Source organism: Melanerpes formicivorus, unplaced genomic scaffold (assembly GCF_026170545.1).
Source record: "Melanerpes formicivorus ecotype bairdi unplaced genomic scaffold, bMelFor1.0.p_v2 SCAF_2696, whole genome shotgun sequence".
NCBI classification, from domain to species: Eukaryota; Metazoa; Chordata; class Aves; order Piciformes; family Picidae; genus Melanerpes; species Melanerpes formicivorus.
Window position 1 is genome coordinate 15,674 of NW_027145047.1, and position 13,179 is coordinate 28,852.

Genomic DNA, 13,179 nt, shown 5'->3' on the forward strand with positions numbered 1-13,179 from the left:
CCCGACGGCTGCGCTCGACTCGGAGCTCGGGGCTGGGGGGCGAGGGGTTGGGGGGGGGGCCATGGGGGGCAACGTTTGGCCGCTGCGGGCGCTCGGCTCCGGTGTCCTCAGCTGAAATAACCTCCGGGGGGGGGGGGGGAGATCTCCTGAGGGGGCTTCAGGAGGATCTGGGGGTGGGGGCCGCAGGGGGTGGTGGTGGTGGGGAGGGGGAAGGCTGCGATGCCAAGGGGCCAGGACCCAGCTCCGCGCCTCAGTTTCTCCGCTCCGGCCTGGGCCCGGGGGGGGGGGGTGTGGGGGGGGGGAAGGGAAAGTGACAACTCGGCGGCGCCCCCCACCTCAATTTCGTGCCTCCCTCTTGCTTTTCCTGGCCACCCCCCACCCCCTTCCTCTTGTCGATTCCCCTCCCGTGCGGCGTCCCGGGGGGCCCTTCCCGGGGCGCGGGCAGAGGCGGCCGTTGCCATTCCGCTCACGCCGCTGCTCCGGGATGAGTCACCGGCCCCGCTGGGAGCTGCGCTTGGGGGCTGGGGAGGGGTTGGGGAGGGGGCTCACAGCGGCTGCTCTAGACCCCTACCCTTCCTCCCTATCTCCTTCCTCCCTCTCTCCCCTATCTAGTTCCTCCCTCTCCCCCCATCTCCTTCCTCCCTCTCCTCCCCATCTCCTTTCTCCCTCTCTCCCCCCTCCATCTCCTTCATCCCTCTCTTCCCCCCCTCCCCATCTCCTTCCTCCCTCTCCCCCCCCAAGCCAGAGCCCACCCCTCGGGGTGATTTGGGGGGGGGGGGGGGGGAGGAAGGGGCTTTTCTGGGGGGAGGGGCGACCGAAGGCAGTGACCAAACCCAAGGAGGAGACAGAGAGAGACCAAAGCTGGAGGCTCCTGCGGCCGCCACTTAATCGCTTTATGAATTCATCCGGGCGGGGGGGAAGGAGGAGGGAAAAAATTCCCTCTGGAGCGGCTTCAACTCCTCCAGCACTGCTTTCCCCCCACCCTAATAAAGAGGAGGGGGGGGGGGCCCTGAACACCCCCAAATGATCTCTGCGAGCTGACTCCAGCTCCCTGCACGAAGCTATTTTCGCGCTCATCAATCACGATCCAGCGCTAACGAGCTCCCCGCCTTTGTCTCTCGCATCCCAGCCCACGGCCTCTCCCAACCCCCCTCCCCCCCCCCCCCCCCCCCAATTTGTGCCCACCCCCAGCCTGGCACCCTGGGGTGTGTCTTTCCCCCGCCCCCTCACCCCTTTGTTCCAATCTAAGCCCCTCGGAAAGTTTAGAGCCTCCCCCCCCGGTCCCCAGCGGGACCCTCACGGCCACCCTGCTGACCCCTGGGGGGGTGGGGGGGCCCCTGGTGGAGCTCCCCCTGCCCCCAGCAAGATGAGGAACTCCCGTGGGAGGGGCACGACCTCCCCCACCCCCCCCATCAGCCCCATTGTGCATCCCCCCCCCCCTACCCGGCACCCATGGGTGGCAGCCAGGGAGAAGGCCAGGAGGGCCCTGGTTGAGCTGCTGGGGGGCACAAAGTAGGGGGCGATGGGGGGCTCAGGGGGTGGTGCCTCAAGGTGTGTGCGTGTCGGGGGGGGTCTCACCTTGCCCCCCCCCTCCCTCCCCCCCCAGCTGCCGGGGCCGTGGGTGCTGAGCACACCTCCAGCCCTTACGTAAAGGGATCCTTAATATTCCCCCGGGGGCTGCTCCGGGTGGGGGAGGCAGCGGGTGGGGGGGGGGCTGCTGTGTGTGTCCCCCCCCCTCCCTTCCCCTCTCCCCCCCCCCAGCTCTCTGGGACCCCCCCCCCAAAATATTCTGGCACCCCAATATCCTTCCCCCCCCCCCCAGCCCTGACACCTTGAGGTCACCTGGTGGGACAGGGATGGGATTTGGGGGGGGGTGTCGCAGAGGGGGGATACGAGGGGAGGGGGTCAGAGGGGGGATTTGGGGGGGGGCCCACACACACGTGATCTTAGGATGCTTCCAAATTCCCCCCCCATTCCCCCCCGCCCCGCCCAAGTCCCGGGTTTGGGTAGGTCCTACAATAAATGGGGGGAGGGGGCGTCGGGAGGGGCACAGTCCCTGGGGTGTGACAAATGAGGGGGGGGGGGCTGGGGGGGTGTCACAGTGCCCCCCCCCCCCCCAAACCTCACTGCTTGGAGTTGACCTCCTGTGTGACTTCTGGGGGGGGGTGGGGGCACTGAGCTGGGGGGGTCCCAAACCCAGTGCCCCCTCCCCCCCCCCCCATAGCCCCGTGGGGGTTCTGACAGCCCCCCCCCCCCCATCCTATAGGGCTCTTGGGGTCCCACCTTAGAGCCCCGCAGGAGTCCTGGGCTCCGCCCCCCAGACCTTGGGGGTTGCTCCCCCAGATAGGACTCCTGGGGTGCAGCCCCTCCAGGGGTCTTGGGGTATCCCCCCCCAGGCTCCTGGGGATCCTTCCTCGCCCATAGCCCTCCTGGGGGTCCCGGGGCGCCCAGCCCCCAACCGGTACCGGGCTTGAACGGGGCGCTGGGACTGGGCGGCCCCCGGTTGCCGGCCCCCCGCCCCCTGCCCCCACCCTCCCCCCCCGGCCCCGGTTCCCTCCGCCCCTCCCCAGCCCCTCCCGCCGGTGCCGGCTCGGGGAAAGTTGCGGCGAGCCCCGGGCGGCGGAGGCAGAACCGGCAGGAGCGGGGGACGGCGGCACGGCTGGCACCGGGGGAGGGGGGGGGGGACGGCGGCACCGGCGGCAGCGAGGGCACGGCGGCACCGGTTGCGCCGGCGGGGGACGGCGGCACCGGTTGCACCGGCAGGAGCGAAGCACGGCAGCGGCGCTGGGGCTCGGCTGCAACGGCAGCACCGGAGCACGGCGGTACCGGCAGCGCCGGCGCTTGCCGGCCGAGCATCCCCGGGTAGGAGTGCGCAGCATCCCCGGTGGCTTTCGCCTCCCGCCGCCGCACGCCGGTGCCCGCATCCCCGCTTCTCCTCCTTCCCGGTTCTCCTCCTTCCCGGTTCTCCTCCTCCCCGGTTCTCCTCCTCCCCGGTTCTCCTCCTCCCCGGTTCTCCTCCTCCCCGGTTCTCCTCCTCCCCGGTTCTCCTCCTCCCCGGTTCTCCTCCTTCCCGGTTCTCCTCCTTCCCGGTTCTCCTCCTTCCCGGTTCTCCCTCTCGCTCCTCCTCGTAGCCGGTGCTACCTTCCCGCTTCTCTCCATCCCCGGTTCTCCCCCTCCGCCGTTCTCTCCTCCCGGTGCTTCCCCCATCCCGGTCCCCCCCCCGCTCCCCCCCATCCCGCTGTTCCCACCCCCGGTGCCCGGGATGCCATCTTAGCTCCGCCGCCCGGGCCGGTGCCGCCTGCGCAGCCGCCGGTTCCCGGGGCCGGGAGGTTTCGCCCGGGGGGGAGACTGCGATGTCGCCGCCGGGGCTGCGGGGGCGGTACCGGCGATCGCTCGGCCTCGGCCCGCGGGGTCCCCGGCGCTCGGTTGCCGGTGCCGGGGCTGAAGCCGAGGCTGATCCCCGCTGCAGGAGCGATGGAGCCGCCGCGGAGCCTCCCGGGGCTGGAGCCCGACCGTGAGGGGCTGGAGCCGGCCGGGGGCTGCCCTTCGCCGCTGGAGATCAAATCCGCCCCCAGCAAACGCATCTGGGTCAAGCTGCGAGCGCTGTGAGTGACCCCCGCCCCGGGCCGCGACCCCCGCCCCAGGCCGGGACCCTCGCCCCGGGCCGCGACCCCCTCCCCAGGCCGGGACCCCCCTCCCCCAGGGCCGGGACCCCCCTCCCCAGGGCCGGGACCCCCCCTCCCCAGGCCGGGACCCCCCTCCCAGGGCCGGGAACCCCTCCCAGGGCCGGGACCCTCTCCCCAGACCAGGACTCCTCCCCCGGGCCGCGACCCCCCTCCCCAGGCCGGGACCCCCCTCCCCAGGCCGGGACCCACTCCCCCGGGCCGGGACCCCCCTCCCCAGGCCGGGACCCACTCCCCCGGGCCGGGACCCCCCTCCCCAGGCCGGGACCCCCCGCCCCGGGCCTCGACCCCCTCCCCAGGCCGGGACCCTCTCCCCGGGCCAGGACCCCCGCCCCGAGCCGCGATCCCCTCGCCCCTCGCCAGGACCCCCCTCGCCCAGGGCCGCGACCCCCCTCCCCAGGCTGCGATCCCCTCCCCAGGCCGGGACCTCTTACCCCTAAACTGAACCCCCTCAAACTGAGACCCCCCCCCCCAAATCCTCCTAAACCAGAACCCCCTCCCCTAAACTGGGGCCCCCCCTCAAACCAGGACCCTCCACCTGCAGACCAGGACCCCTGCACCCCCCAAACTGAGACCCCTCCCCAACCTGGGACCCCCCCAACTACAAGCTGGCACCCTCCAAACTGAGTCCCCCCCCTCCCCCCCCCCAATGCCCACCCAGGACCCTCAAACCCACCTGTGACACCCCCCCCCCGCAAACTGGGGACCCCCAAACCCGAGACTCCCCTCCCCCCAAATCAAGATCCCCAACCTGGGACACACACACACAACTGGGGGGGGACCCCTCCCCTTCAAGCAGAGACCCCCAAATGGAGCCCCCTGGTGAGGGTCCCAAAGCCAAGAGCCCAAACTGGGACCACCTGGAGCCCCCCTGAGCCTTCCCCCCCCCCCGAAGCTCTCCTTTGGGGACCCCCCCCGAACCTCCTCTATGAATCCCACCCTGTGCCCCCCACTCATGGCCCCCCTGGGCCCTTCACTTACTCCTGGAGCCCCCCCCCCCACGTAGGACCCCAGCCCCCTGTGCCCCCCCCGCTGCGCTGCCACCCCTGCAGCCCTTCTCCCCACCGCGGGGGGGGGCCCTGGGTGCCCCCCAGGGGTGCCACCCACTCCCTCGTGGGCTCACACGTGTGCCGGTGCCCCCTCGCCCGCCCCTGGCACCTGCGGCGTGGGCGTGCGCGAGGCTCACGTGTGCGGGGCCCACACAGCGGGGAGGGCACGCGTGTGCCAGGGGCAGGGGGGCTGGGGGGGTGCCCATGCCTGTGCCAGGGGCAGGGCTGTCTGTGGTGCCCATGTGTGTGCCAGGGGCAGGGGGGCTGGGGGGGGGTGCCCATGTGTGTGCCAGGGGCAGGGGGGCCGGGGGGGGGTGCCCATGCCTATGCCAGGGGCAGGGCTGTCTGTGGTGCCCATGTGTGTGCCAGGCCTGGCGGTGTGCACACGTGTGTGCCAGGGCAGGGGTGTCTGTGGTGCCCATGCGTGTGCCAGGCGTGGGGGTGTGCCCATATGTGTGCCAGGGCAGTGGTGTCTGTGATGCACACACATGTGCCAGGCCTGGAGGTGTGCCCATGCGTGTGCCAGGTGCAGGGGTGCCTGGGTGGTGTGCCCATGCATGTGCCAGGGGCAGGAGTGTCTGTGGTGCACACGTGTGTGCCAGGGGCTGGGGTGCCTGGGCAGTGTGCACACATGTGTGCCAGGGGCAGGAGTGTCTGTGGTGCCCATATGTGTGCCAGGGCAGGGGAGCCTGGGTGGTGTGCACACACCTGTGCCAGGTCTGGGGGCATTCAACGTGTGTGCCATGGGCAGCGGTGTCTGTGGTGCCCATATGTGTGCCAGGGGCAGGAGTGTCTGTGGTGCACACGTGTGTGCCAGGCCTGGGGGTGTGCCCATGTGTCTGCCAGGGGCAGGGATGTCTGTGGTGCCCATGCCTGTGCCAGGCCTGGAGGTGTGCCCATGTGTGTGCCAGGGCAGGGGTGTCTGTGGTGCCCATGCGTGTGCCAGGCGTGGGGGTGTGCACACGTGTGTGCCAGGTGCTGTGGTGTCTGTGATGCCCATGTGTGTGCCAGGGTCAGGGGTGCCTGGGGGTGTGCACACGTGTGTGCCAGGGCAGGGGCGTCTGTGGTGCCCATGTGTGTGCCAGGCCTGGGGGCATTCACACACATGTGCCAGGTGCAGTGGTGTCTGTGGTGCCCATGTGTGTGCCAGGGGACACGTGTGTGTGTGCCAGGGGCTGCCCTCTGCCATGCTTCTGCCACCCTCCCTACCCTCTGTGGTCTGACCCCCCCTGCTTGGTGCCCTGAGTGGTGCCATTGTCCCTGGGGGGCAGCATCCCGCAGCTGGCACTGCCTTTGGACCTGGCATCAGGAGTCCTGGTGACTTGGTGCCCGCTGGCCCTGATGCTGAGGTGCCCAGGGGTCCTGGCATTGTGATGCCTGGGGGTCCTGGTGAGGTGGTGCCTGCTGGCCCTGGTGCTGGGGTGCCCGGGGGTGCCGGCGCCAGGTGGTGAGCCGTGCCCGGGGGGTGGCCGGTGCCCGGTGCCGCGGTGCCCGGGGGTGCCGGTGCCCGGTGGTGAGCCGTGCCCGGTGCCGCGGTGCCCGGGGTGCCGGTGCCCGGTGGTGAGCCGTGCCCGGGGGTGGCGGTGCCCGGTGCCGCGGTGCCCGGGGGTGCCGGTGCCCGGTGGTGAGCCGTGCCCGCCGGCAGGCTGCGGTTCCTGGTGAAGCAGCTGGAGAGCGGAGAGGTGAACCTGGAGGAGCTGAAGCGGCAGCTGCAGTGCGCAGCGTCCCTGCTGGAGGCTGCCTGCATCGACGAGACCAGGTGCGGGCACCCGGCCGGGCACCCGGCCGCTGGGGCACGGGGTGATGGTGGTGCCCGCCCTGATGGTGCCCGCCCCGGGGGTTGGCACCGAAGGTGTTACCAAGCTGGCGGTGGTGATGCCCACCCTGTGGGTTGGCATCAACGGTGACGGTGGAGGTGAAGGTGATGATGATGCCCACCCTGGGGGCTGGCACCAAAGTGGTGGTGTTGGTAGTGATGCCCACCCTGTGGGTTGGCACCAACGGTGACGGTGGAGGTGGAGGTGATGATGATGCCCACCCTGGGGGCTGGCACCAGTGGGGGCACCAAGCTGGCGATGGTGGGAGTGGTGTTGGGGCTGATGTCCACTCCGGGGGCTGGCAGCAGCAGGGGTGGCATGCTGGGAGGGGTGATGCCCGTTGGTGATGCCCAGCGGTGATGTCCGTGGTGGTGATGCCTGTGGTGGTGATGCCTGGTGCTGATGCCCGGCGCTGATGCCCGTGGTGGTGCCCAGCACTGATGCCCGGCGCTGATGCCCGCGGCGATGCCCGGTGGCGATGCCCGGTGCTGATGCCCGGTGCTGATGCCCGCGGCGATGCCTGTGGCAGTGCCCGGCGCTGATGCCCGGTGGTGATGCCTGGTGCTGATGCCTGGCGGTGATGCCTGGCGGTGATGCCTGTGGCAGTGCCTGGCGCTGATGCCCGGTGGTGATGCCTGGTGCTGATGCCTGGCGGTGATGCCCTGGCGGTGATGCCTGTGGCAGTGCCCGGTGCTGATGCCCGGTGCTGATGCCCGTGGTGGTGCCCAGTGGTGATGCCCGGCGCTGATGCCCCACGGTGGTGATGCCCAGCGCCTGATGCCCGTGGTGGTGCCCGGTGCTGATGCCCGGTGCTGATGCCCAGTGGCGATGCCCGGCGCTGATGCCCAGCGCTGATGCCCGTGGTGGTGCCCGGTGCTGGTGCCCGGCACTGATGCCCGGCGCTGATGCCCACGGCGCTGCCCGCAGGCAGATGCTGGAGACGGAGGACGAGCTGCGGGAGATGGGGTCGGACGCGGCGGTGCCCTCGGAGGTCAGGGACTGGCTGGCAGCCACCTTCACCCAGCAGGCTCGTGCCAAGGGGCGGCGGGCGGAGGAGAAGCCCAAGTTCCGCAGCATCGTCCACGCCGTCCAGGCTGGCATCTTCGTGGAGAGGTAGGTGCCAGGGGGGCGCCACCCTCGGCCCTCCCCCCCGCGGCTGCCTGGGGCTGGCAGCAGCGCCAGGGGTGGCGTTGGCACGGGGGGGGGAGGTGTGGAGCGTGGGCACTGCTGGGCACATGGGTGGGTGCCCGGCTGCCTGGGATGTGCCCTGTGCCCTGGGTGGGGCCCCGGTGCCCAGCTGTGGCCCTGGCACCCAAGTGGGTCCCTAAGCACCTGGGCCATGCCCTGTGCCCGGCTCCGACCCTGGCACCCAGCTAGGTCCCCATCTGCCTGGGCCATGCCCTGGTGCCCATGCGGGTGCCTGGCACCCAGCTGTGGCCCTGGCACCCCAAGTGGGTCCCCAAGCGCCTGGGCCATGCCCTGCACCCCAGGTGGGTCCCCTGGTGCCCAGCTGTGTCCCTGGCACCTAGCTGGGTGCCCATCTGCCTGGGATGTCCCTGGTGCCCTGGGTGGGTGCCTGGTGCCCAGCTGTGTCCCCTGGCACCCAAGTGGGTCCTCAAGCACCTGGGCCGTGCCCTGGTGCCTGGCTGTGCCCCCGGTGCCCGGCTGTGTGCCCCGGTGCCCAGCTGTGTGCCTGGTGCCCCAAGTGGGTTCTCAAGCACCTGGGCTGTGCCCTGGTGCCCAGCTGTGTGCCTGGCACCCCCGGGGTGCCCGTTGCAGGATGTTCCGCAGGGCATTCACGACGGTGGGGCCCAGCTACTCCAGCTCCGTCCTCAACTGCCTGAAGGTACCCGGGGCTGGGGGGCACCCCCCTCCCCCCCCCTGCTGGCACCCTGCCCCCAGCCTGGCACCACCTGACGTCACTGGGCATGGCTGGTATTCACTGGGCATGGCTGGGCTTCAGTGGGCATCCCTGGGCATGGCTGGGGGGCTGCAGGGCATCAGTGGGCATGGCTGGGCTTCAGGGGGCATCAGTGGGCATGGCTGGGCATCCTTGGGCATTGCTGGGCTTCAGTGGGCATGGCTGAGCATTCCTGGGCATCACTGGGGGGTGGTTTACCTGGCATTGCCTGGCATCCTTTGGCATAGCCTGGCATCACTGGACATGGCTGAGCATTCCTGAGCACCGCGGGGGGGGGGGGGGGGGGGGGGGTGTGTTACCTGGCATAGCCTGGCATCCTTTGGCATTCCCTGGGCATAGCCTGGCACGGCTGGCCCCCTCCCGGGGGGCCTTCCACGGGCAGGGCTGTGGGCATCGCTTCCCTCTGGCTTCCCCTTTCCCCATCCCTTGGGCTGGCTCCTGGGCACCTCCCGGGGCACGGGGCGGGGGGGAGGGGGAGGGAAGGGGCAGGGAGCAGCGGGCGGGGCGGGACGGGCGGCGGGCACCGTGCCCACGGCTCGGCGCTGCCCCTGGCAGAGCCTGGACCTGTGGAGCTTCGACGTCTTCGCCCTGCAGAGGGTGACGGAGGAGCACTCGCTGCGAACCATCGTGCAGGAGCTCTTCAGCCGCCACAACCTGGGCAAGCCGCTTCAAGGTGCTGCCCCCTGCCGGTGCCGCCCTGCCGGTGCCGCTCTGCGCTGCGATCCCTGCGCTGCGATCCCCCCCGCTGCCACCTCCCCCAGTGCCCACCCCACACTGCCCCCCCAGTGCCACCCTGTGCTGCCCACACCTGCTGCGATCCCCCTGCTGCCACCCCCCTTCCCGGTGCCCCCCCTGCGCTGCCAACCCCCCACTGCGATCCCCCCCGCTGCCCACCTCCCCCAGTGCCCACCCTGAGCTGCCACCCCTCCCGGTGCCACCCCCCAGTGCCCACCCCACACTGCCCCCCCCGGTGCCACCCTGTGCTGCCCCCCCGCCCCCCCATGCCACCCTGCAGTACCACCCCTGCCCTACCACTCCCCCGGTGCCACCCCTGCCCTGCCACCCTCCCCCAGTGCCCACCCTGAGCTGCCACCCCCCCCAGTGCCCACCCCCTACTGCCACCCCCCCACGGTGTCACCCTGCCCTGCCCGCCCAGTGCCACCCACACGCTGCCACCCTGCACTGCTGCCCCCGGTGCCACCCTGCACTGATGCCTGGTGGCATGGTGCCCCAGGAGTCCTGGTGACTCAGTGCCCATTGGCCCTTGTGCTGGGGTGCCCAGGGGTCCTGGCCATGTGGTGCCTGGTGGCCCTGGTGGCATGGTGCCCAGGGGTCCTGGTGGCATGGTTCCTGGTAGTCCTGGTGGCACAGTGCCAGGGGCCCTGGCAAGGTAGTGCCTGGTGGCATGGTGCCAGGGGTCTCGGTGACTCATTGCCCATTGGCCCTGGTGGCATGGCTCCTGGTGGCCCTGGTGGCACGGTGCTCAGGGCTCCTGGCGACTCATTGCCCATTGGCCCTGGTGGCACAGTGCCAGGGCTCCTGGTGGCACGGTGCCAGGGCTCCTGGCGACTCATTGCCCATTGGCCCTGGTGGCACGGTGCCAGGGCTTCTGGTGGCACGGTGCCAGGGCTCCTGGCGGCTCATTGCCCGTTGGCCCCAGTGCTGGGGTGCCCGGGGGGGGGGATGTGGGGTGGCGGTGTGTGGGTCCCGGCGGCGCGCTGCCCGCGGGTGCCACCCCCCTTGGCCCTCGCCTGGGCACCTCCGGCGCTGTGCCCCGCAGATCCCTGGCACTTTCCTCGGCGGCCTGCTGGAGGCGCTGGAGGTTGGCTACGGCAAGTACCGGAACCCCTACCACAACCAGGTCCACGCCGCCGACGTCACCCAGACCGTGCACTGCTTCCTGCTCCGCACCGGCATGCTGGTACGGCCCGCGGGCCTGGCACCGCCGCTGGCATCGCCCCTGCCCGCCCCCCCCTGCCCGCCCCGTCGTGCCCTCCCCCCGCCCTGCCCGGCTCCCCCCCGCCCACCCCCCCAGGGCTGCTTGTCCCTGCGGCTGGCAGGGGGAAAGGGGGGGCGGGGTACAGACCGGTGGGGTGGGCACATGGGGAGGGTGGCACAGGTGCCAGGCTGGCGCTTGGCACAGGTGGAGCGCCGCGCCCGGGGGTGCCAACAGGCAGCCGCGGGGGGGAAGGGGCAGGGGGGGTGGAGCCGGGAGGGGGTGGAGCGGGAAGGGGTGGAGCCGGGGTGGGGAGTGGCACCGGGGGCGGGTGGTGCCCCCTCCCCCCCCGGGGCTCTGCCCACCCTGATGCCCGTTTGTGCCCGCCCTGTGCCCAGCACTACCTGACGGAGATCGAGCTCCTGGCAATCATCTTCGCTGCTGCCATCCACGACTACGAACACACTGGCACCACCAACAGCTTCCACATCCAGACCAAGTGAGGGCAGCTGGCACAGCGTGGGCACGGGCATGGGCATGGGCACAGTGCTGGGGGCTGCCATAGAGGAGTGGCCTGGCCTGGCATGGGGCAGCATGGCACAGTGCTGGGGGCATGGAAGGGCAAGGCTCTGGCACCTGTTGGGGGCACAGATGGGGACACTGTGGGGCATGGAAAAGGTTGGGTGGCACCCTGGGGTCACCCAGGGCACACACACAGGGCTGGGGTACAGGTGTGCTGGCACCATGGGGGCACTTGGGGGTACTGTTAGGGGCAGGGCATAGACGTGCTGGCACCTTGGGGGCACTTGGGGGTACTGTTAGGGGGCAGGGCATAGACGTGATGGCACCTTGGGGGCACTGATATGGGCAGGGCATAGATGTCCTGGCACCCCTGGGGACACTGCTGGCACCCTGAGGATACTTAGTGCCACCAATAGGGGCAGGGGCATAGACGTGCTGGCACCTCGGGGGCACTGCTGGCACCTTCGGGGGCACCGCTGGCAGCTCGGGGGCGCCGCCGGCACCCCTGGGGTCACCCTGGGCGCCGCCGCGGCGCAGCGCAGCGCAGCGCCGCCGGTCCCCGTCCAGCGGCGGGCAGCAGGGGGCGCTCGTTGCGCGGCCACCTCTCCCAGGCCCTGCCGTGTGTGCCCCTCCCGCCGCGCCCAGGTCGGACTGTGCCATCCTCTACAACGACCGCTCGGTGCTGGAGAACCACCACATCAGCGCCGTGTTCCGCATGATGCAGGACGAGGAGCTGAACATCTTCATCAAACCCTCACCAAGGACGAGGTTCGTGTAAGCCCCTCCCCCTGCACCCGGGGGTCCTGACCCTCCCTCCCTGCCCCTCCATCCTCCCCTGGGGGTCCCTGCTCCTTCTTTCCTTTCCCCTCCCCCTCCCCCGGGGGTCCCTGACCCTCCCTCCCTGCCCCTCCGTCCTCCCCTGGGGGTCCCTGCTCTTCATCCTCCCCCCCTCTGTCCCTCCCCCGGGGGTCTCTGCCCTCCATCCCTCCCCGTGGGGGTCCCTGACCCTCTGTCCCTCCCCCGGGGGTCCCTACCCTTCATCCTCCCCCTCCCCCCTGCCCCGGGGGTCCCTGACCCTCCCTCCCTGCCCCTCCGTCCTCCCCTGGGGGTCCCTGCTCCTTCTTTCCTTTCCCTCCGTCCTCCCCTGGGGGTCCCCTGCTCTTCATCCTCCCCCTCTGTCCTTCCCCCGGGGGTCCCTGCCCACCGTCTCTGCCCCTCTATCCCCTCCCCCCAGGGGTCCCCTGCCCTTCATCCTCCCCCCTCCATCCTCCCCCGGGGGTCCCCTGCTCTTCATCCTCCCCCCTCTGTCCCTCCCCCGGGGGTCTCTGCCCTCCATTCCTCCCCCGTGGGGGTCCCTGACCCTCTGTCCGCTCCCCCGGGGGTCCTTGCCCTTTGACCCTGCCCCTCCATCCCTCCCCGGGGGTCCATGCTCCTCCCTCCCTGCCTCTCCATCCTCCCCCCGAGGGTCCCTACCCTTCGTCCCTCACCTTCTGTCCTTCCCCCGGGGGTCCCTGCCCACCGTCCCTGCCCCTCTACCCCCCTCCCCCCGGGGGTCCCTGCCCTTCAGCCCTGCCCCTCCATCCCTCCCCGGGGGGGGTCCCTACCCTTCCATCCCTCCCCCTCGGGGGGAGTGGGGCGGGGGTGGGGGGGTGGTCCCTGCCCCTTTATCCCTCCGCCCCTCGGCCCCTCCCCGCCGGGGGGGCCGTCCCCACGCCCAGGCCCCCGGGGGCCCTGAGTGCCTTTGCCTCCCCTCGCCGGGGCGCAGGGAGCTGCGGGCGCTGGTGATCGAGATGGTGCTGGCCACCGACATGTCCTGCCACTTCCAGCAGGTCAAGGCCATGAAGACCTCCCTGCAGCAGCTGGAGAGGTGAGCCCGGGGGGGGCGGGGAGGCCGCGAGGGGGGGGTGAGGGGGGGGTCCGGGGGACCAATCCTGCCCTCCCCCCCCAGGATCGATAAGGCCAAGGTGCTGTCGCTGCTGCTGCACGCCGCCGACATCTCTCACCCCCACCAAGCAGTGGGCGGTGCACAGCCGCTGGACCAAGGCGCTGATGGAAGAGTTCTTCCGGCAGGTAGGGGGGCCTGGGGCAAGGGGGCGGGGGGCTGGGGGTCGTCCCCGCCCCCTCGGGGGGGGAGGTTTTCACCCTCGCCTTGCCTTTGCCAGGGGGACAAAGAGGCCGAGCTGGGGCTGCCCTTCTCCCCCCTCTGCGACCGAACCTCCACCCTGGTGGCGCAGTCCCAGATCGGTGAGCG

At 71.3% G+C, this 13,179-nt stretch overlaps 1 protein-coding gene across 1 annotated transcript; it reads left to right on the forward strand.

Annotated features, from left to right (window-relative positions):
* Window positions 1-2,684: 2,684 nt before the first annotated feature.
* On the forward strand, window positions 2,685-13,172 carry LOC137461619 (dual specificity calcium/calmodulin-dependent 3',5'-cyclic nucleotide phosphodiesterase 1B-like; the record flags this gene model as incomplete). The annotated part of the gene is given in 14 exon segments (XM_068171297.1): window positions 2,685-2,862; window positions 3,470-3,605; window positions 6,378-6,491; window positions 7,477-7,662; window positions 8,329-8,395; window positions 9,026-9,130; window positions 9,132-9,143; window positions 10,251-10,391; window positions 10,805-10,905; window positions 11,574-11,702; window positions 12,694-12,795; window positions 12,877-12,931; window positions 12,933-12,998; window positions 13,091-13,172. Coding segments are annotated over 13 exon segments (1,291 nt in total), but the record flags the coding sequence as incomplete, so codon positions are not given.
* Between the last annotated feature and the right edge of the window lie 7 nt (window positions 13,173-13,179).